The sequence below is a fragment of the Primulina tabacum genome, chromosome 7 (assembly GCF_025594145.1).
Source record: "Primulina tabacum isolate GXHZ01 chromosome 7, ASM2559414v2, whole genome shotgun sequence".
In the NCBI taxonomy this organism is placed as follows: Eukaryota; Viridiplantae; Streptophyta; class Magnoliopsida; order Lamiales; family Gesneriaceae; genus Primulina; species Primulina tabacum.
Window position 1 is genome coordinate 20,770,285 of NC_134556.1, and position 19,446 is coordinate 20,789,730.

At 39.7% G+C, this 19,446-nt stretch overlaps 1 protein-coding gene and 1 non-coding gene across 2 annotated transcripts; both read left to right on the plus strand.

Annotated features, from left to right (window-relative positions):
• The first annotated feature begins 3,694 nt into the window (after window positions 1-3,694).
• LOC142550599 (uncharacterized) lies at window positions 3,695-5,236 on the plus strand. The gene is made up of 2 exons (XM_075659673.1): window positions 3,695-3,941; window positions 4,527-5,236. Exons 1-2 carry the CDS (start codon window positions 3,695-3,697, stop codon window positions 5,234-5,236), a joined length of 957 nt encoding a protein of 318 aa, XP_075515788.1.
• Window positions 5,237-15,483: 10,247 nt separating this feature from the next.
• Window positions 15,484-15,590, plus strand: LOC142552444 (small nucleolar RNA R71). The gene has a single exon (XR_012821775.1). It is a non-coding gene; the product is annotated as a small nucleolar RNA R71 (small nucleolar RNA).
• The last annotated feature ends 3,856 nt before the right edge of the window (window positions 15,591-19,446 follow it).

Below are 19,446 nucleotides of genomic sequence, written 5' to 3' on the forward strand. Positions count from 1 at the left end.
TTGGGGCCATTCTATACGGAGCCTTAGAAATAGGAACCGTACCAGGAACTAGATCCATCACAAACTCTACATCTCTGTCCGGCGGTAAACCCGGAACATCATCCTCAAAAACATCAGAGAACTCTCTCACAACATCAATATCATCAATATTCAACTTCACAATTTTATCCACATCAACAATCGAAGCCAAAAACCCATCACAACCTCTAAACAACAACTTCTTAGCCTCAAGACACGAAATAAAAGGAAGGACCAGCGAAGTACCTGCACTGGCGAGCATACCTTCCTTATTGCCATCATCTGCAAATTTCACCGTCTTAGCAACGCAATCAATCACTGCACGATAGGTTGATAGCCAATCCATGCCAAGTATAATATCAAATGCAACCATCGGGATAACAATCAAGTCGACAAAAACCACTCGCTCATCAATTTGAACAGAGCACGCATACACAATAGATGTCGGGCACAACACATTCCCCGAAGGCAATACAACATTAAACTAAAGGGGAATAACAGAAGGAACTATATCCAAAGATCTCAAAAATAGTTCAGACATAAAAGAATGAGTAGCACCTGTATCAATCAATGTCGTAGCTACTCTGCCTGAAATTAAAATAGTGCTAGAGATCACAGAAGAATTATGGTTTATACCTTCCTTCGTCATGGTAAAGATGCGACCCTGAACCTTCTCTTTACTTGTTCCTCTAGGACAATCTTTGTCAATGTGGCCTGCAGTGCAACATCGATAACAAGTGTGAGTACCAAATCTGCACTCTCCCCGATGATGTCTACTGCACCTGGGACACAATGGCTTCTCAGGATCAGATGGAACTGTCGGTGGTTTAGGACTCGGCTCTAACTTGCCTTTCCCCTTGAAACGATCCATTCCTCTTTGATTCGAAACCTGGCCTCTCTGAGCAATGGCCTGCTGCCTCGCCTTTCTTTCCCTGGCAATGTCTTTCTCATCTTCTTCGGCCAACAAGGCCTTAGCTACAATCTCCTTGAATTTCACAGCTTTCGACATGTTGATGTCTCTCCGGATCTCTGCTCAAAGGCCTCTAATGAAATGAGCACCTTTATCCTTGTCGTTGGAAGCAATATACGGGGCAAACAGACAGCCCTCCTCGAACTTCAGAATATATTCATCGACATTCAAACCTCCCTGTCGAAGCTCCAAGAACTCTGTCACCTTCCTAGCTCGAAGTGCGTCTGGGAAGTACTTGTCATAGAAAAGATCAGTGAACTCTTGCCACTTCAATGTCGAAATATCCACACTAACCTTGGTAGCATTCCACCAAATGAAGCCTTGACCAACATGAACACTGCACAACTGATTCTGTCTTTGTCTTCGTAGTTGAGATGATCGAAAATCGCCTCAAGTGCCTTGATCCACTCTACGGACACTAACGGATCAGTGCTTCCTGCAAATTTAGGCGGATCCATCCTCTTGAAAGCAGTAAAGATCCCATCGGTTCCAACTGGTTGAACTACTGGAACTCTACCTTGGCCTCTCCCTTGGCCTGCTCCTTGCAGATGGAGCAACTGTTGGATCTGCTCACTATGGACCTTAGCTTGCTCTTTCAACAACTTGCCGAACTCATCGACAACTCTAGAGGAAGAACTATCCTCACCCTCTGCAGCCTTTCTCTTAGGAGGCATGTATTCCTACAATGTGCTCACACAATACATATCAATAGATAACAACGAATAGATGTAGAAGAAGACATACCCGGACTGTTGAAAGTAGACGAAGTCATATGCATTGGTCCGAAGAACGGTGCTCTGATACCACTAAATGTGACACCTCTGACCCATTTTATAAAATAACAGCGGAATTTAAAATTTTCTTAAAAATGGAGGAAGGATACAAAATACATTTCCAATATATATACCATCAAAAGAATATACATGATCCAAAAAGTGTTGCGTCAAAATACAAAATATCATTTTGATCATGTATAACAAAATAATCTTCCACTTCCTTCCATCTCTATATGCATATGACCCCGGCTTCAATCAACGTCCTGGTTCGTCGCTCTTATCTGCATCACATGAATAACTGAAATGAGTGTAAAACTCAGCAAGTGGAACTCTTACATAGCAATGTACATAGCATACTCTGTAAAACATGGCTTTAAAAACATTAAATACCATCAACTCTGAATCATGAATAACATAGCAATAATATAACAATAAGATGGTATTTCTCTTTTCTCTGTTGGATTGATATCTATATAGTATCTCTGTCTCTGTACCTATATCCCATCGATATAAATCGATAACTCTGAGGGATATATACCTATGGTCGTTGATCAACTAATTGCATGCAATCTATGACTATGTATCTATCAATCCATAAATCATTTTAAACTCTCTTTGGGGCATTTAATCAAACACTTTGTAAACTCTTTTCTCTTGTATTCTCTTTTTCACAATTGAGACATTCAATTGTCTCAAATATACAACAAGGTATATCTATACATAATATGAATCAAATGGAAGGGAATAACATGTTAAAACATTGTAACATGTGAGCACAAGAATGAGATTCCACTTACAACCAACAAGAACACCTTCAACATAAACCCTTGGTACACAACCTACACAATAAATCATAAAATACACCATCGATAACTTAATAATCAACCAACCATACCATTAAACCCATAAAACCAACACATTCAACAAACCCAAGATTTCTCCCAACACCAAAACCAAGAATAAGTTAAACCAAAATGCTTACCTTAGCTCCTTGAACCGACAAGAACCTTAATCTCACCACAAAAATCCACCAAGATGCTTAAATCAAGGGCACAAAAGTAAGAAAAGGAGAACCCTAGGTCTCCCTTGAAGAGAAGAATCGAGAAGAGTGAAGAAAGAATGAGAGAAATGAGCCAACTCTTCCATTTAAATCACTTAATCTCGAAAACACGCTTATACTGTGCTGGGCGCTTGGGCGGTCATAAATTACCGCTCGGGCGCCGGCGATTCTGCCCAAAACCCAAAGTTCCAAAAGTAGTGGCGCTCGGGCGGTCATAAATTACCGCTCGGGCGCCGCTCTGCGCACCGCCACGCTAAAGATAGCTTCAGAAACGCCTTTTCCCTTCGGAATTAGAAAAAGTTTGAAACTACAAAGTTGTAGCCCTATGTCTTTCCTTGAATCTCTCAAAATTTCAGATCATTTAGAGGTCTGAATAAAAGGTTATGCTAAATCTCCCAACATGTGCCACTGGAGGAACGACGAAACGCACGACACACTTCGGGGCTCTTTTGGCTTATCTTCCACAATGATTTGAACAAAACCCAAAACAAGAAAGTTACACCTCTATGTCTTATCTAATCACTCCAATTGGCCTCATACCAATTGGCTCAACATACGAATTATCATGAATTTAATCGTAATGCCGCTACAATAGCACTACACATCATCTATAACCAACCATACTATAAATCCTAAATCGAAACTCTGAATATCCAAACTACTTAAACTTGATCAAATAGTCAATAAACATACGAAAACTTAAACCGTACCGTACACCAAGTTTGGCTATTACAAAAGCTAAAAAAAAGGACTGCAGAAAAAGCCAAAGCACACTGGACTGCGGTGAAAAGGATCGTGAATAAATATATTGGAATCTGCTATAAATGGTACACATGTCGGCCAAGTGGATGGAGTGATGAGGATTTGATGATGCGGGCTCATGAAGAATACAAGAGTACCTTCAAATCTACTTTTCAATATGAACACGTGTGGAGGATAGTTAAAGATGGTCCTATGTATTCACCTCAATCCTTAGGACACTGGTCTACAAAGAAGGCAAGGACATCTGAATCATTAGGTGCACATACTGACTCGTATAATGGTACACCAAGTGTTGATACAGAGTACAATGAAGCCCGATCTCGTCCTATGGGACATAAGGCAGCAAAAAAAAAAGGTAAAGAAAGAGTGCCCATGTTGATCAAATTAGTGAGGCTATGAAACAGTCAGTAACACAGATGGAGGAATATAATAACAAAAAGATAGTGAATAAACTCATTCAAGCTCATAAACTCCTCGTAATGGACACACGAGGCATGAAAGATGAACAACTTCATATCTATCTAACGATATGTGAGCAGCTCAAAAAAATATTGAAGGTGTAATGTGGTTTGAAATTTTTATTTGATGTCATGTATTTTATTATGCATGTGGTTTGCAATTTATGTTTTTATGTCATGTATTTTAGTACTGTGTGTTGTTTGTATTTTTCGATTACTAATGTTATATTAGATTTTTATTATTTCATTAATGATCTATAATATATATTATATGTGTGGGGATAAAAAGTATGAACTAGCTATTACAAGATAGCCATTACGAACTAGCCGTTTAAAAATAGGCGGTACGAACTAGCCGTTACAAAATAGCCATTACAAAAATGTACATAAGTAAGGGATGAATCATTCATTATTCTTCAGAATACATCCAATCTATATTCTCTCTTATAGTCAACTATTCATTTGTTCCAAAATGTCTCAAGATCCTACTCAAAATAATAGAGAAAACATTTTAGAAGATACAACATTGGATCCCGCTGAAGAATTTTTCATGACGATGGTGCAAAATCAACATATAGCGGCTGAATTCATTCAAACTTCTTATGGAAATGCACAAAGAAGACGATCAATTAACATAGAGCATGTAGCGGGGCACATTCAACTTGTTAATGATTATTTCTCTACTGAGCCGGTTTATACCGATGAAATGTTCAGATGGCGATTCCGAATGAGAAATGAGCTGTTTTTGCGCATAGTCACTAATTTACGAAATCATCCCGATGTATATTTTAAATGGAGAGAAGATGCTGCGAGAAGAAAAGGCTTATCGCCGCTTCAGAAATGCACGACGTCTATCCGCCAACTAACTTATGGAGGCCCAGCCGACCAATTGGATGAGTATCTAAGGATGAGTGAAACAACTGCACTTGAATGCTTGTCCAACTTTTGTCAATGTGTAATGCAAATATATGGACGTGTGTACTTAAGAAAACCCAATGCAACCGACATTGGTCGTTTGCTTGAAATGCATGAGCAAATACATGGTTTTCCTGGCATGTTAGGAAGCCTTGATTGTATGCATTGGGCTTGGAAAAATTGTCCAGTTGCATGGAGAGCCCAGTACACTCGAGGCAATCATGGCTACCAAGCAATTGTGCTTGAGGCAGTTGCATCAGCCGACTTGTGGATATGACACGCCTTTTTTGGAGTGGCTGGGTCTCGTAATGACATCAATGTCCTTAACGAATCGCCTCTTTTTAATGGAGTCCTGAAAGGAAATGCACTAGATGTTAATTTTCTTGTGAATGGTACACAATATTCTAAAGGATACTACTTAACAGATGGTATATACCCGGAATGGGCCATTTTCGTGAAGAGTTTTTCATGCCCTAGGATCCCAAAAGAATGTAATTCAAAGAAAGACAAGAGGCTGCAAGAAAAGATGTTGAACATGCATTTGGGTTTCTCCAAGCTCGTTGGGATTATAAGAGGTCCAGGGAGACATTGATTTATGGATAGATGCAAAGAATCATTTATACATGCATTATCTTACACAACTTGATTGATGAGGACGAGGGTCATGCAATATCGATGTGGGATCATGAAGAAAGAGATAGTTTCATAGCCAATCAGGGTTCAACCACCTAATTTTGTGAATAACTTCAAAAAAATACAGAGTTACGTTATAGTCATGTGCATCATCAGCTTCGTCACGATTTGGTTGAACACATTTGGGAGACATGTCGTTGTGATGAGTGAACGACTAAGGTATTTTACTATATGTGTGGTTTGTAATTTCTGTTTTCATGTCTTATTTTTAGTATCTTCGTGGTTTACTAAATTTCGATTATTATTGTTAAAAATGTTGTTTTACAGTTTGTTATTTTTGATTATTAATTTTATAAATGTTGTTTTGTGGTAAATTAATTTTGTATAGTTCTTTATAAACTTTCTAATTTTATTTTTTTTCAAATTAGTTATTCAAAAATAATCGTCATAAACTTTCTAATTTTATGTTCGAATAAAAATATAATATTAAATAATAGATGAAATTAGCTAAAGTGGTGAATGATTTTTTTATAAAATTGCAAGTTATTTTTTAAAATGAAAATAAACTATTAATTAAGGTGACACTGAGACCAATAAATATTTGGTGATGTGATATTTGATTGTGAAAAGTGAAATACTTCAATAGTAAAATATTTGATTGATGATGTGGATCATGGGACCCACAAATATTTGGAGGAAATATATTTGTTATTGTGGATGGCCTTAGATGAAATTGCGTCCTCGAAATTAAAACTTACCGAATAACTCCGGTTAGCAGTTCCTCATATCCCTCTCGGTATCCTGAGTAACTTCCTCCTCCGAGTGATTTAGCCAATTGATCTTGACCATTGGAATGACTTTGTTTCGAAGTATTTGATCGAGCAAAACTTGCACTGTAGAATCCTTAATAAAAATATGGTTTTGTATGCTCAAAAATTAATCGCAAGTGCACGATGTCAAGTAATAGTATAATGTACGTGAGTACGAGTATCGTTCCACTGAAGACTGTATTTGACAACTATTATTTTCAGTTATTAAATCTTTAGTAACGAAATTTGGATGATTGTTTATTACTACTATGCTCTAATAAACATGCAACTAAAAGATTCAGGAATTAAAAAATGTGATATAATATCTAGAATGGTTGATTGAAATTCAATGAGAAATGAATTTGTTGGGAAAATCGGTTCACCTACCCCTCGTTAATTTAATAATTCTTTCGATAGTGATTGTATGCTTCCGACAGGATTTCCTATTCAATTAAACACACTCTCTTGAGCTATGCCAAACTAATTCTACTCAGTGAAGTAATTAAATGTCTTTAATTATTTATCAAGAGTGAATCGCATGTCGATCTATGAAATCCCCTAGTTTTCGCCCTACCGGACTATGACTATCGGCGCGTATCCAATTTCGTATGTCTATGTAAATTGTAGATCCACGGATTATGTTATTCGTTCCTATCACAAGCTATTCTCTCGAACTCACTCGCAATATAAAACCGATGTTAAAGTAAGCTACGCTCTAACAACACAATGAAAAAAAGTAGCACATTCAAGAACAAAGCAACAATCGAAATATAACTTAATTAAATAAAAATTTGGGGTAGGATCTCCTTAAATCCCAACAAATATTTAAAGTCAGCTACTAGAATTCATAGTAAAAATAAACACAACAATGCTTAAGGGATAAAAGTTAAATTATAAATACTAGACTAGACGAGATCTGCGAAGAACTGTGCTCGGAAATCTTCGAATCTTCGACTCCAAACACTTTCTCCAAGCTTTTCTCCCCTCCTTAGACTTTTTGGCTGATGAATAATGATGCATAAATCTCTGAATCAGTCCCAAATCGTCCAACAAATCAGCCTCTTCTCGAAATTTAGGAAAAAAAATTGGCAGCAAATCTTTCTAAAATTCAAACGCGCCCGGGCGGACGTAAGTTTCCGCCCGGGCGGATGGCTTGCGCAAATCGTGAATTTTTATTTTTCTTTGACGCGCCCGAGCGGACATAAGTTTTCGCCCGGGCGAATGACTCTGACTCTTGATTTTCTCCCCTCTTGCAGGCGCCCGGGTGGATGTGAATGTGTGCCCGGGCGGATTGCTTTCGAATTTCTTCTTAATTTTTAGTTTATTCACAACTCACCTGTATTTTCATAAACTAAACGCATGATCAACAAGAAAACATAAATAATGCTAAAATAACTCAAAGTTTCTGCAATCTAAACGATAAATGCAACACAACGGGACATAACACGTTATGAAAAATAAGTAAAATCCCCCTATATCAACCCCCCAATACTAACCTTTTGCTCGTCCTCGAGCAAAACAGGTGACAAGACAAAATGGAACATGACACAAAGTAGCTCGACAATGAATTCATAGTCATCAACTAGCCTCAGCAAAACTCAACATATTCCCTTGTCGATCAATGGAAAAGCACGACTCTTCGCACTTGCATTGGTCTAGACATTGTTTCAAATAAAACCTGAACGTGTATGTGTGTGTTGTTATTCCTAGCATCATAAATGACAGAGGGATCCATTCTCAACCATTGTCAGATATTTAAATCTGCCTGTTAGTGTAAATCTTACTCTCCTTTATTCCTCTGCACTCAGTAATCACCAGCAGCGCCAAATTTTCTATTATCTTTTTTTTTGATTGAATTGGAATACAGTAATAAAAGGACTATATTACAACCTTTCATCTCAGATTCAAATCCACGTGTTTAACATTTTTAGCCAGGAATATGATTTCATTTCTTTATTCGGCTCTTCAACACCTTACATCTCCAATTTTAGCCAAGAATAGGATTTCATTACTTTATTCGGCTCCCCCACACCTTACATCTCCATCGTTCACTTTTTTTTTAACGCTGATGATAGATACCTCGATTCAAGGGAATATCGTCAAGTTCAATTTACACCTTCAGACATTTTCTTTCCCCACTATAGTTTTTAATATCACCATCTTATCATGCATGCTTCTAGTTCTAACATTCGTGCAAAGATGATTCAACATTTTAAATGAAACTTAATGTCTTTACCACCGTATGTGCTAAAGGAGTGTGATTATACGACAGACTGGGCATGTCTCATCACCTCTTAATTATCCTTGGCTAACAAGTGCTACTTCGAACACTGTCGGCTAACACACACCAATGCAAAAACGAGTAAAACTAAATGCCCACAAATAAAACCAACACATAAAACAACACCCATCCACCCCCCAATACTAAAGTCGAGTAGTGTCCCCAATGCAACAGACGATAGAAAAAAGAGACATATAGTGCCTAACACAATAGATGCAATATGACCTAAACATGCAATAGAACAGAAATAAACAAAAGGACCGAAACAAAATGCAAGAAATAAAAAGAAGGGACAGAAGTGACTCCCCTCTCAAAGATCATCCTCCTCGTGCACCTCTGGGGGAACGACACCAGCATCTGGCTAAGGTGCATCGGCATAGTGGAGCTGAAACGGTGGCGGGAAAGCTGGCATAGGTGGTGGCATAGGGGCTGGGTCAATACCACCGTGGCTTAAGTTAGACGGAGCATGACATCATTAGCAGTCTGATACGTCTGACTCACAGCCTACCACTGTAACTAATGGTCCGCAAAGGCAGCAAATTTGTCCATCCGGTCCTGAAGAAGGCGACGTCGAGGTCGCAGGGCCGGTGGTGGGGGCTGCTGTGGCACGGGATCAGAAGTCAAACCGTCCCATACAGGGCCAAACTGCGGGAAAGCCTTCCGTCGTACTGCCATTTTCTGTATCCAGCTAGCGTCATCAAGGGCCTTGGTCGGTGGCAACCACTCATCGTCATCCTGAAAAATGACCCCAGCAGCCGCACACAGCTCAATGATAATGTGGGGGAAGAATAATGTCACATTCTGATTATGAATGCTCAGCTGGATCTGCGAATGAATAATTCTACCCACATTGAGTGGCATGTGAGTGATCAATGCGTAAAGCAGCAGCCCCTTCTCCCTCTGTAGTTCGCTAGTGTGCCCGACTGGCATCAATCGTGTGGCCAAAAATGCATACCACATTGCAGCCAGGACTAGCAAATATTTTTCGGCGAAGCAAATGTACGATCCGGGTGTCTTCCATGGAGACCCTGGATAGCAGATTCTGCGCATCATCAGGTCTAAGTTGGGTTCTGCTGCCCATGCCACATATACCAAATCATCCACAGCCGGTGTCTCAAGCACCCTATTAATTTCTACCGAACTAAAATCTACCAGCTTTCCTCTAAAAAATGCTTTACTATCGCTCCTCTTAGCCGCATCAGCATAGAATACCCTCACCACTGGTACCACCGCGGCTTGCGGTTGGCTACAAAATTTTCCCCAGCTTCTATTCTCAATTTGAATTATAATAAATATGTATTGCACAAGCTGGAAACCACGTTTGCGAAGCGGAGCTCTATGTATTTTCGCATGTTCATAGCGTTCCCTAGCGGTATCATTCACAAATAACTGAGAATTACGCGATGAAGACGAAGAGGCATGACTTACCCGAGCTTTCTTAGGCGCCATCGTGGATTATTTGAGAAGAACAAGTAGCCCGGAGTATGAGGCGTGTTGGCGGACATCCATAGTGGCCAGAAGCTTCAGCGGCGGCCGGAAAAGCACAGAGGTGGCCGGAAAAATTCAGAGGTGGCCGGAGTTCCATCAGCGGTGGCTGGAAAACAACGTGGTGACCGAAAAGTTGGTGCCTTGATGTTTGATGAAGGTGGTGACACTTAATTGTACCTAAAATTGACACAAGACAAGGGATTTGAGCGAGATTGAGAGAGGAGGGGGCGAAAATTGAAGGGGGAGGAGTAGGGTTCGAATGGGGAGAAGAAAAGCATGTTGTAGATTTTTAAATCTGCGCGATCCGCTTGGGTGGATCTGAAGGGCCGCCCGAGCGGATGACTCTCGGCTTTTTTTAAAAAAATTTTTGAAAAGGGCGTGCCCGGGCGGGTGTAAATGTCCGTCGTGCGGAAGCTTCACGGATTTTCATAAATTTTTGGTAAAAGGAGCGCGACCGGGCGGACATAAATGTGCGCCCGGACGGAAGCTGCACGGCTTTAAACCCCTTTTAATTTTTTTTTAATATAAAAGTAAAACACTAAGAACATAAATAAATATCAAATTAAATGCAAGATAAGGGAAAGAGATGTAGTTCTCAATTTATAGTCGAAAGCTTGACTGTCGGTCAGTTTCAGTTCAGATTGTCTTGGAACCGGGATATTCCAAGTTGTGGCTCAACTGTGCCACCCATGTAGTGCTTCAGTCGCTGGGCATTGACCGTAAATGTCCCATCCTTTCCATCTTGCAATTCTACAGCTCCCGATGGGTGAACTTTGGAAATCACGAATGGACCAGACTATCGCGACTTCAATTTTCCGGGAAACAGTCGCAACCGGGAGTTGTAGAGTAGGACATTTTCACCTTCCTTGAATTCCCTTTCAATGATTCGCCTGTCATGAGCCCTCTTTGTCTTTTCCTTGTATGATAGTGCGAGATCATATGCTAGATTCCGAAATTCCTCCAACTGGTCCAATTGAAGCAGACGTCGTTCACCTGCATCAGTAAAGTTAAAGTTCAGTGCTTTTGTTGCCAAATATGCCCGATGCTCTAACTCTACAGGTAGGTAACTTGCTTTACCAAACAATAACCTATATGGTGTAGTGCCTATAGGTGTTTTGAACGCAGTCCTATATGCCCAAAGAGCGTCATCTAACCTTACAGACCAATCTTTTAGACTAACACCTACCACTTTTTCTAAAATCCGCTTGATTTCTCGGTTAAACACTTCCACTTGACCAATCGTTTGGGGGTGATAGGGAGTAGATATCTTATGTGTGACACCATATTTGCTCAAAAGTTTTTCAAAGAATTTGTTGCAAAAATGGGTGCCACCATCATTAATGATTACTCGTGGTGTCCCAAACCTGTTAAAAATATTTTTCTTTAAAAATTTCAGGACCACTTGAGCATCATTAGTGGCATATGCTTCTGCCTCTACCCACTTAGACACATAGTCGACCGCCACCAAAATATATTTTTTCGTGAACGAGCTGGGAAACGGTCCCATGAAGTCTATTCCCCACACATCAAAAATCTCAAACTCAATAATATTATTTAAAGGCATTTCATGACAGTTAGAGATGTTACCTGTCCGCTGGCATTTATCATAGGTAAGCACATAAGAACGAGCATCCTTAAAGAGGGTTGGCCAATAAAAGCCACATTCAAGTACCTTGGATGTCGTCTTGGTTGGTCCAAAATGACCACCTACCTCATGGTCATGGCAATGGTTAAGGATTTGACCAAACTCTACCTCTGCAACACACCTTCTGATCATAGAATCTGCACAGATCTTAAACAAAAATGGTTCCTCCCAAATATAATGTTTCACATCAGAAAAAAATTTCTTACGTTGATGAAACGATAGATTGGGTGGTGATGTGCCTGTGACAAGAAAATTAGCAAAATTTTCATACCAAGGACAGTGTCTCACCTCAAATAGCTGCTAATCAGGAAACCAATCATTTATAGCATGATCTACACAGTCATTACTAATCAGCTCCAACCTAGACAAGTGATCCGCTACTACATTCTCGACACCCTTCTTATCTTTTATTTCTAAATCAAATTCTTGCAACAAAAAAATCCACCGAAGTAGGCGTGGCTTTGCATCTTTCTTAGCAAGTAAATATTTCAGTGCAGAGTGATCTGTGTAAATAATTACTTTGGACAAAACAAGATATGCATGAAATTTGTCAAGCACAAACACTACTACAAGTAATTCCTTTTCAGTTGTTGCATAATTCAATTGAGCCTCATCTAGGGTCTTACTTGCGTAGTAAATTATATGAAATACCTTGTTTTGCCGCTGGCCAAGCACATCCCCTACCGCAGTATCACTGGCATCGCACATGATCTCGAAAAGTAGATCCCAATCTGGTGCCACCAAGACAGGAGCCGTCACCAAGCGCTCCTTCAAATCTTTGTATGCCTGTAAACAGTTCGAATTAAACTCAAAAAGCACATCTTTCATAAGTAAGGAAGATAGAGGTTTGGCAATTTTAGAAAAATCTTTGATAAAACGCCGATAAAAACCGGCGTGGCCTGGAAAACTTCTAACTCCCTTTATGGATGCCGGAGGTGGCAAGTTCTTGATAACTTCAACTTTTGCCTTATCCACCTCTATTCCATGCCCGGATATCTTGTGCCCCAATAATATTCCTTCTTGTATCATAAAATGTCACTTTTCCCAATTTAGCACCAAATTTGTCTCCTTACATCTCATCAATACCACCATCAAATTTTGCAAACAATCATCAAAAGAAAAGCCAAAAATCGAGAAGTCATCCATAAAAATTTCAAGGAAAGTTTCTATCATGTCGTGAAATATAGCAGTCATGCATCATTGAAAAGTGGCAGGGGCATTACACAAACCAAAGGCATTCGTCTAAAAGCAAAAGTGCCATAAGGACAAGTGAAAGTGGTTTTCTCTTGGTACTCGGGCGCAATCATGATTTGGTTATACCCTGAATACCCATCTAAAAAACAATAAAACTCATGACCTGCTAACCTCTCAAGCATTTGATCAATGAAGGGCAGTGGAAAGTGATCTTTATAGGTAGCATCATTTAATTTCCTATAATGAATGCACACACGCCATCCGTAACTGTCCTAGTGGGTATCAATTCATTTTTTTCATTTGTGATCACAATAATCCCACCTTTTTTCGGCACACACTGAACAGGATTTACCCATGCACTATCAGATATAGGATAGATAATACCTGCATCAAGGAGTTTGATAGTCTCTGCTTTTACTACCTCTTGCATCTTTGGATTTAATCTTCTCTGAGGTTGCACAAGAGGTGAGTACTCTTCTTCCATCAAGATCTTGTGCATGCAGACTGATGGGTTGATCCCTTTTATGTCCGCCACCTTCCACGCAAAAGCACTCTTTTGCGTTTTCAAAACTTCCAACAGTTTGTCCTCCATCACATCTGTCAAAACAGCAGAAATAATGACAGGTAAAGTGTTATTCTCACCTAGGTATATGTACTTTAGGTGTGGAGGCAATGGTTTGAGCTCAAGCTTCGGTGGCTCCTCCAGGCTTGACTTTTGAGGGATCAATTTTCTTCGATCTCCTAAGTCCTCTAATCTCATCCTCATTGGTTATCTCCATGGATGGTTGGCATTAAAATATGCCACGATTTCAGCTTTTTCTTCGTCCAAGTCATCCTCCTTCAATTCAGTTGTGAGGGTGGCTTCCAATAGGTCTTTCATGGCATCCTGCACAAAATTACACACAAGTGAATCCACAGCATCAATTCTAAAATAGTCATCAGTGTGCAGTGTGTGCTTAAGAGCATTAAAGACGTCAAAGTAATTTCTTCCTCGCCCACTCTCAATCTCAACTTCCCTTCTTGAACATCAATCAGCGACTTGCCAGTCGCAAGGAATGGTCTCCCTAGAATCAAGGGCATCTCCACGTCTTCCTCCATATGAAGTACCACAAAATCTACAGGAAATATGAATTTGTCCACCTTTACCAAGATGTCCTCTATGACTCCTTGCGGGTATGTGACATATCTGTCTGCTAGTAGTAAGGACATCCGTGTTGGCTTAGGTTCTCCTAATCCGAGTTTCCTAAATACAGATAAAAGATTAATACTGGCACCAAGATCACACAAAGCCTTGTGAAAAAAAAACATCACCAATCATGCAAGGAATAGAAAAACTCCCTGGATCTTTTAGTTTCGGTGGGATCTTGTTTTGTACCAATCCCGAACAATTCTCAGTTAAGTTCACCGTCATGTGATCCTCCAATTTCCTCTTATTATCTAAATTTTTTTTCAAAAATTTAGCATAACTAGGCATTTGCAGCAAAGCATCGACAAAAAGAATATTGATATGCAATTTTTTAAATACCTCAAGAAACTTACCGAATTGTGCATCAAATTTTGCTTTTTTCAGTGCTGCAGGGAAAGGAAAAGGTATAACAATTTTAGATTGTGCAGTGGGTGTTGGTGTAGAGTTAGAAGACTTACATTTAGATGTCTCAATTTGTTCATCCGGCACTTGATTTTTTTCTTTTTCTCTCGACTCTAAAATTTTTCCACTCTTCAACTCGATGGCCTTCACTTGCTCCTTTGGATTGGTCTCTGTGTTACTTGGCAAGGTACCAAGCTCTCTACTTGCTATCATCTTCGCTAACTGCCCAATTTGATTCTCTAGCCCCTTTATTGATGCATCTTGGTTTTGGAGTCTAATTTCGGTAGACGAGATGAACTTAGACATCATCTGCTCCAAATCGGACTTCTCTTCCCTAGGAGGATCGGATCTGTACATCGGTTGTTTCCCATATGGTTGTCCTCTTCGTGGTCGATTCTGACTGCTTTGACCACCCCATGAGAATTTGGGATGTTGCCTCCATCCAGGATTATATGTGTTTGAGTACGGATCATTCCTTGGACGGGTTTGGACTCCCACTTGATTCACAGGTGCCCCTTCTGGCACATAAAAAAGACCAGTGTCTTGACAGTCCTTAATATAGTGTTCTCCTCCGCATTTTTTGCAAAATATCTCTTGCAAACGCATAGCCGTGCCACCCATATTCAACCCGTCAAACTTCCTGTTCAAAACATCAAGCTGTGCAGTGATAGCAGAAAGGTCAGTTACCTGGTGGACTCCTGCACTTCTCCGCTGGTTATTCCTTTCAGATTGAGGATGATAGCTGCTAGCAGCCATCTTTTCCAACAACTCATATCCTTCCTCAACAGTTTTTTGCAAGAGGTTTCCACAAGCAGCAGCATCTATCATAGTACGATTAGGAGTAAGCAAGCCATAGTAAAAGGTTTGAACAACTAACCCAAGTGGCAGTTCGTGATGAGAGCATCTTCGTAATAGATCTTTGAAACGCTCCCATGCCTCATATATAGATTCCTGCTCGAACTGAGCAAATGTGGTGATGTCAGCCCTCAGCTTCATGGTCTTAGATGGAGGAAAGTATTTAATGAGAAACTTCTTTCGCCATGTCCTCCCATGTGGTGATCAAACCTACATACAAACAATTCAACCATGCTTTAGCTTTATCACGTAAGGAGAAAGGAAATAAACGCAACCTAACAGCATCATCAGAAACTCCATTAAATTTAAAAGTATTGCAAATTTCAAGAAAATCTGCGATATGCGTGTTTGGATCATCTACTGCAGATCCTCCAAACTGGACTGTATTCTGAATCATCAGGATTATGGCTGGTTTGATTTCAAAGTAGTTTGCCCGCAAAATAGGCTTCACAACGCTAGGGGCGTGCACCATCCAAAAAAGCTGGGCATAATCTAGCATCGGTATGCGGCGTGGCATCTCAACATGTCTATTATCATGGTGTTCCTCCTCATGCTCGTGCTCGTGCCTCTCCATCAGTTCCTTCAGTCTCTGCTGCTGTCTTCTCCTGCGGAAAGTTCTTTCAATTTCAGGGTCAAACTTCTCAAGCTCAACGTCAATTGACTTTGGCATGCACTGGAAGAGATATCTGTAACAGAATATGGAGTGTTAATTTAATAAAAATGAAACAATGCTAAAGAAAATAACTAAAAATAAAATTGTGAATTAACAGTCCCCGGCAACGGAGCCAAAAACTTGATCGAGCAAAACTTGCACTGTGGAATCCTTAATAAAAAAATGGTTTTGTATGCTCAAAAATTAATCGCAAGTGCACGATGTCAAGTAATAGAATAATGTACGTGAGTACGAGTATCGTTCCACTGAAGACTGTATTTGACAATTATTATTTTAAGTTATTAAATCTTTAGTAACGAAATTTGGATGGTTGTTTATTACTACTATGATCAAATAAACATGAAAATAAAATATTCAAGAATTAAATAATGAGATATAATATCTAGAATGGTTGATTGAAATTCAATGAGAAATGAATTTGTTGGGAAAATCGGTTCACTACCCCTCGTTAATTTAATAATTCATTCGATAGTGATGGTATGCTTCCGACAGGATTTCCTATTCAATTAAACACACTCTCTTGAGCTATGCCCAAACTAATTCTACTCAGTGAAGTAATTAAATGTCTTTAATTATTTATCAAGAGTGAATCGCATGTCGATCTTTGAAATCCCCTAGTTTTCGCACTACCGAACTATGACTATCGGCGCGTATCCAATTTCATATGTCTATGTAAATTGTAGATACACGGATTATGTTACTCGTTCCTATCACAAGCTATTCTCTCGAACTCAATCACAATATAAAACCGTTGTTAAAGTTATCTACGCTCTAACAACACAATGAAAAACAGTAGCACATTCAAGAACAAAGCAACAATCGAAATATAACTTAATTAAATCAAAGTTTTGAGTAGGATCCCCTTAAATCCCAACAAATATTTAAAGTGAGCTACTAGAATTCTTAGTAAAAATAAACACAACAATGTTTAAGGGATAAAAACTAAATTAAAAATACTAGATTAGACGAGATCTGCGAAGAACTGTGCTCGGAAATCTTCGAATCTTCGACTCCAAACACTTTCTCCAAGCTTTTCTCCACTCCTTAGACTTTTTGGCTGATGAATAATGATGCATAAATCTCTAAATCAGTCCCAAATCGTCCAACAAATCAGCCTCTTCTCGAAATTTAGGAAAAAAAATTGCAGCAAATCTTTTCAAAATTCAAACGCGCCCCGGCGGACGTAAGTTTCCGCCCGGGCGGATGGCTTGCGCAAATCCTTCATTTTTATTTTTCTTTGACGCGCCCGGGCGGACATAAGTTTTCGCCTGGCCAGATGACTCTCGCAAATCTTGGTTTTCTCCCCTCTTGTAGGCGCTCGGGCGGATGTGATTGTGCGCCCGGGCGGATTGCTTTCGAATTTCTTCTTTAATTTTTAGTTTATTCACAACTCACCTGCATTTTCACCAACTAAACGCATGATCAACAAGAAAACATAAATTATGCTAAAATAACTCAAAATGTATGCAATCTAAATGATAAATGCAACACAAAAGGACATAACATGATATGAAAAACAAGTAAAATCCCCCTATATCAGTCTTATTTCTTGTCTACCTAGGATTTGTGTAGGTCTTTCCACGTATGACATATTCGGAGTCAATTGTAGTGGCTCATAGTTTAGTACATGTGAACGGTTCGACTTGTACTTTCGCAGCTCGAGATGTTGAACACATTATGTACTCCGGCTAGCATCGGTGGCAACGCCACTCTATAGGCTAGTGTTCCAACACTCTTCAAAATCTCAAACGGCCTTGTGAACCTCGGACTGAGCTTGCCTTTCTTACCAAATCTCGCAACACACTTCAGAGGTGCTACTTTCACAAATACGTGGTAAACCACTACAAACTCCAACTCTCTTCGACTCTTATCGGCATAGCTTTTCTGTCAGCTTTGTGCAGTCTTCATCTTATCTCGGATTTTGACTACTAGCGCTGCTGTTTGCTTGATCAAGTCCGGCCCATACTCTCCTCTTTCTCCACCTCGTCCCAATGTATGTGTTTTCTACACTTCTTCCCACATAGTGCCTCGTAAGGAGCCATCCCTATTGACGATTGATAGCTATTATTATAAGTAAACTCCACTAGAGATAACTTAGGTTCCCAACTTCCTTGAAAATCAATCACACAGGCTCGGAGTAGATCATCCAAAATTTGAATCACCCTTTTTGACTGACCATCGGTTTGCGGATGAAACATTGTACTGAACAACAACTTAGTCCCCATCGCTGCATGCAGACTCTTCCAAAAAGACGATGTGAAACTCGGATCTCTGTCAGAAACAATAGATACTGGAATCCCATGCAGTCGAACTATCTCTAGTATATACAGCTCGGCATACTGTGTCATAGTGAATGTCGTCTTGATAGGTAGAAAGTGTGCTGATTTCGTAAGACGATCAACTATCACCCAAATGGCATTGAATCCCTTGATAGTCCTTGGCAATCCCACAAAAAAAATCCATATTGATATTTTACCATTTCCACTCGGGAATAGGAAGTGGCTTAAGTTTTTAAGCCGGCCTCTGATGCTCGGCTTTAACTTGTTGGTATGCCAAACATTCGAACACAAAATTTAAGATGTCTCGCTTCATGCCCGACCACCAGTATAATAACTGCAGATCCTTATACATATTTGTAATTCCAAGATGAATGAAGTACGAAGTATCATGAACTTCCTTCATTATGACTTCTTTAAAGTTTCGCCAATAGGAACCCAAAGTCGATCTCAATATCGAACCATGCCATCCTCCTCAGAATACAGCTTCCGGCCTTTAGCTTCATCTCTCAATCTCCACTTTTTCAATTGCTCATCAGAAGACTGTTCCTCAAGGATTCTATCATTCAAAGTCGGGTGTAATGTTATAATGGCCACATTAGGGGCCTCGCCTCTAGGATACACTGTGAGCTCGAATCGTTGAATATCAGACTGCAGTGGTCTTTGAAGTAATAATTGAGTAATGACTGTTGTCTTCCTACTCAATGTGTCCGCTACTACATTAGCTTTTCCCGTATAGTAGCTAATATTGCAGTCGTAGTCCTTTACCAACTCTAATCATCTTCGTTGCCTCATATTCAAATGTTTTTGGGTGAAGAAATACTTCAAACTTTTATGATCGGTGAAATATTTCACTTCTCCCTGTACAAGTAATGTATGTAAATCTTCAGTGCAAAAACTACTGCTGCAAGCTCGAGGTCATGAGTCAGGTAATTCTTCTCGTGAACTTTCAACTGTCTAGACACATAATCTATAACGTGATCGTTTTACATCAGAACTGCACCCAAACCAAGTTTCAAAGCGTGTGTATAAAGAATATACTATC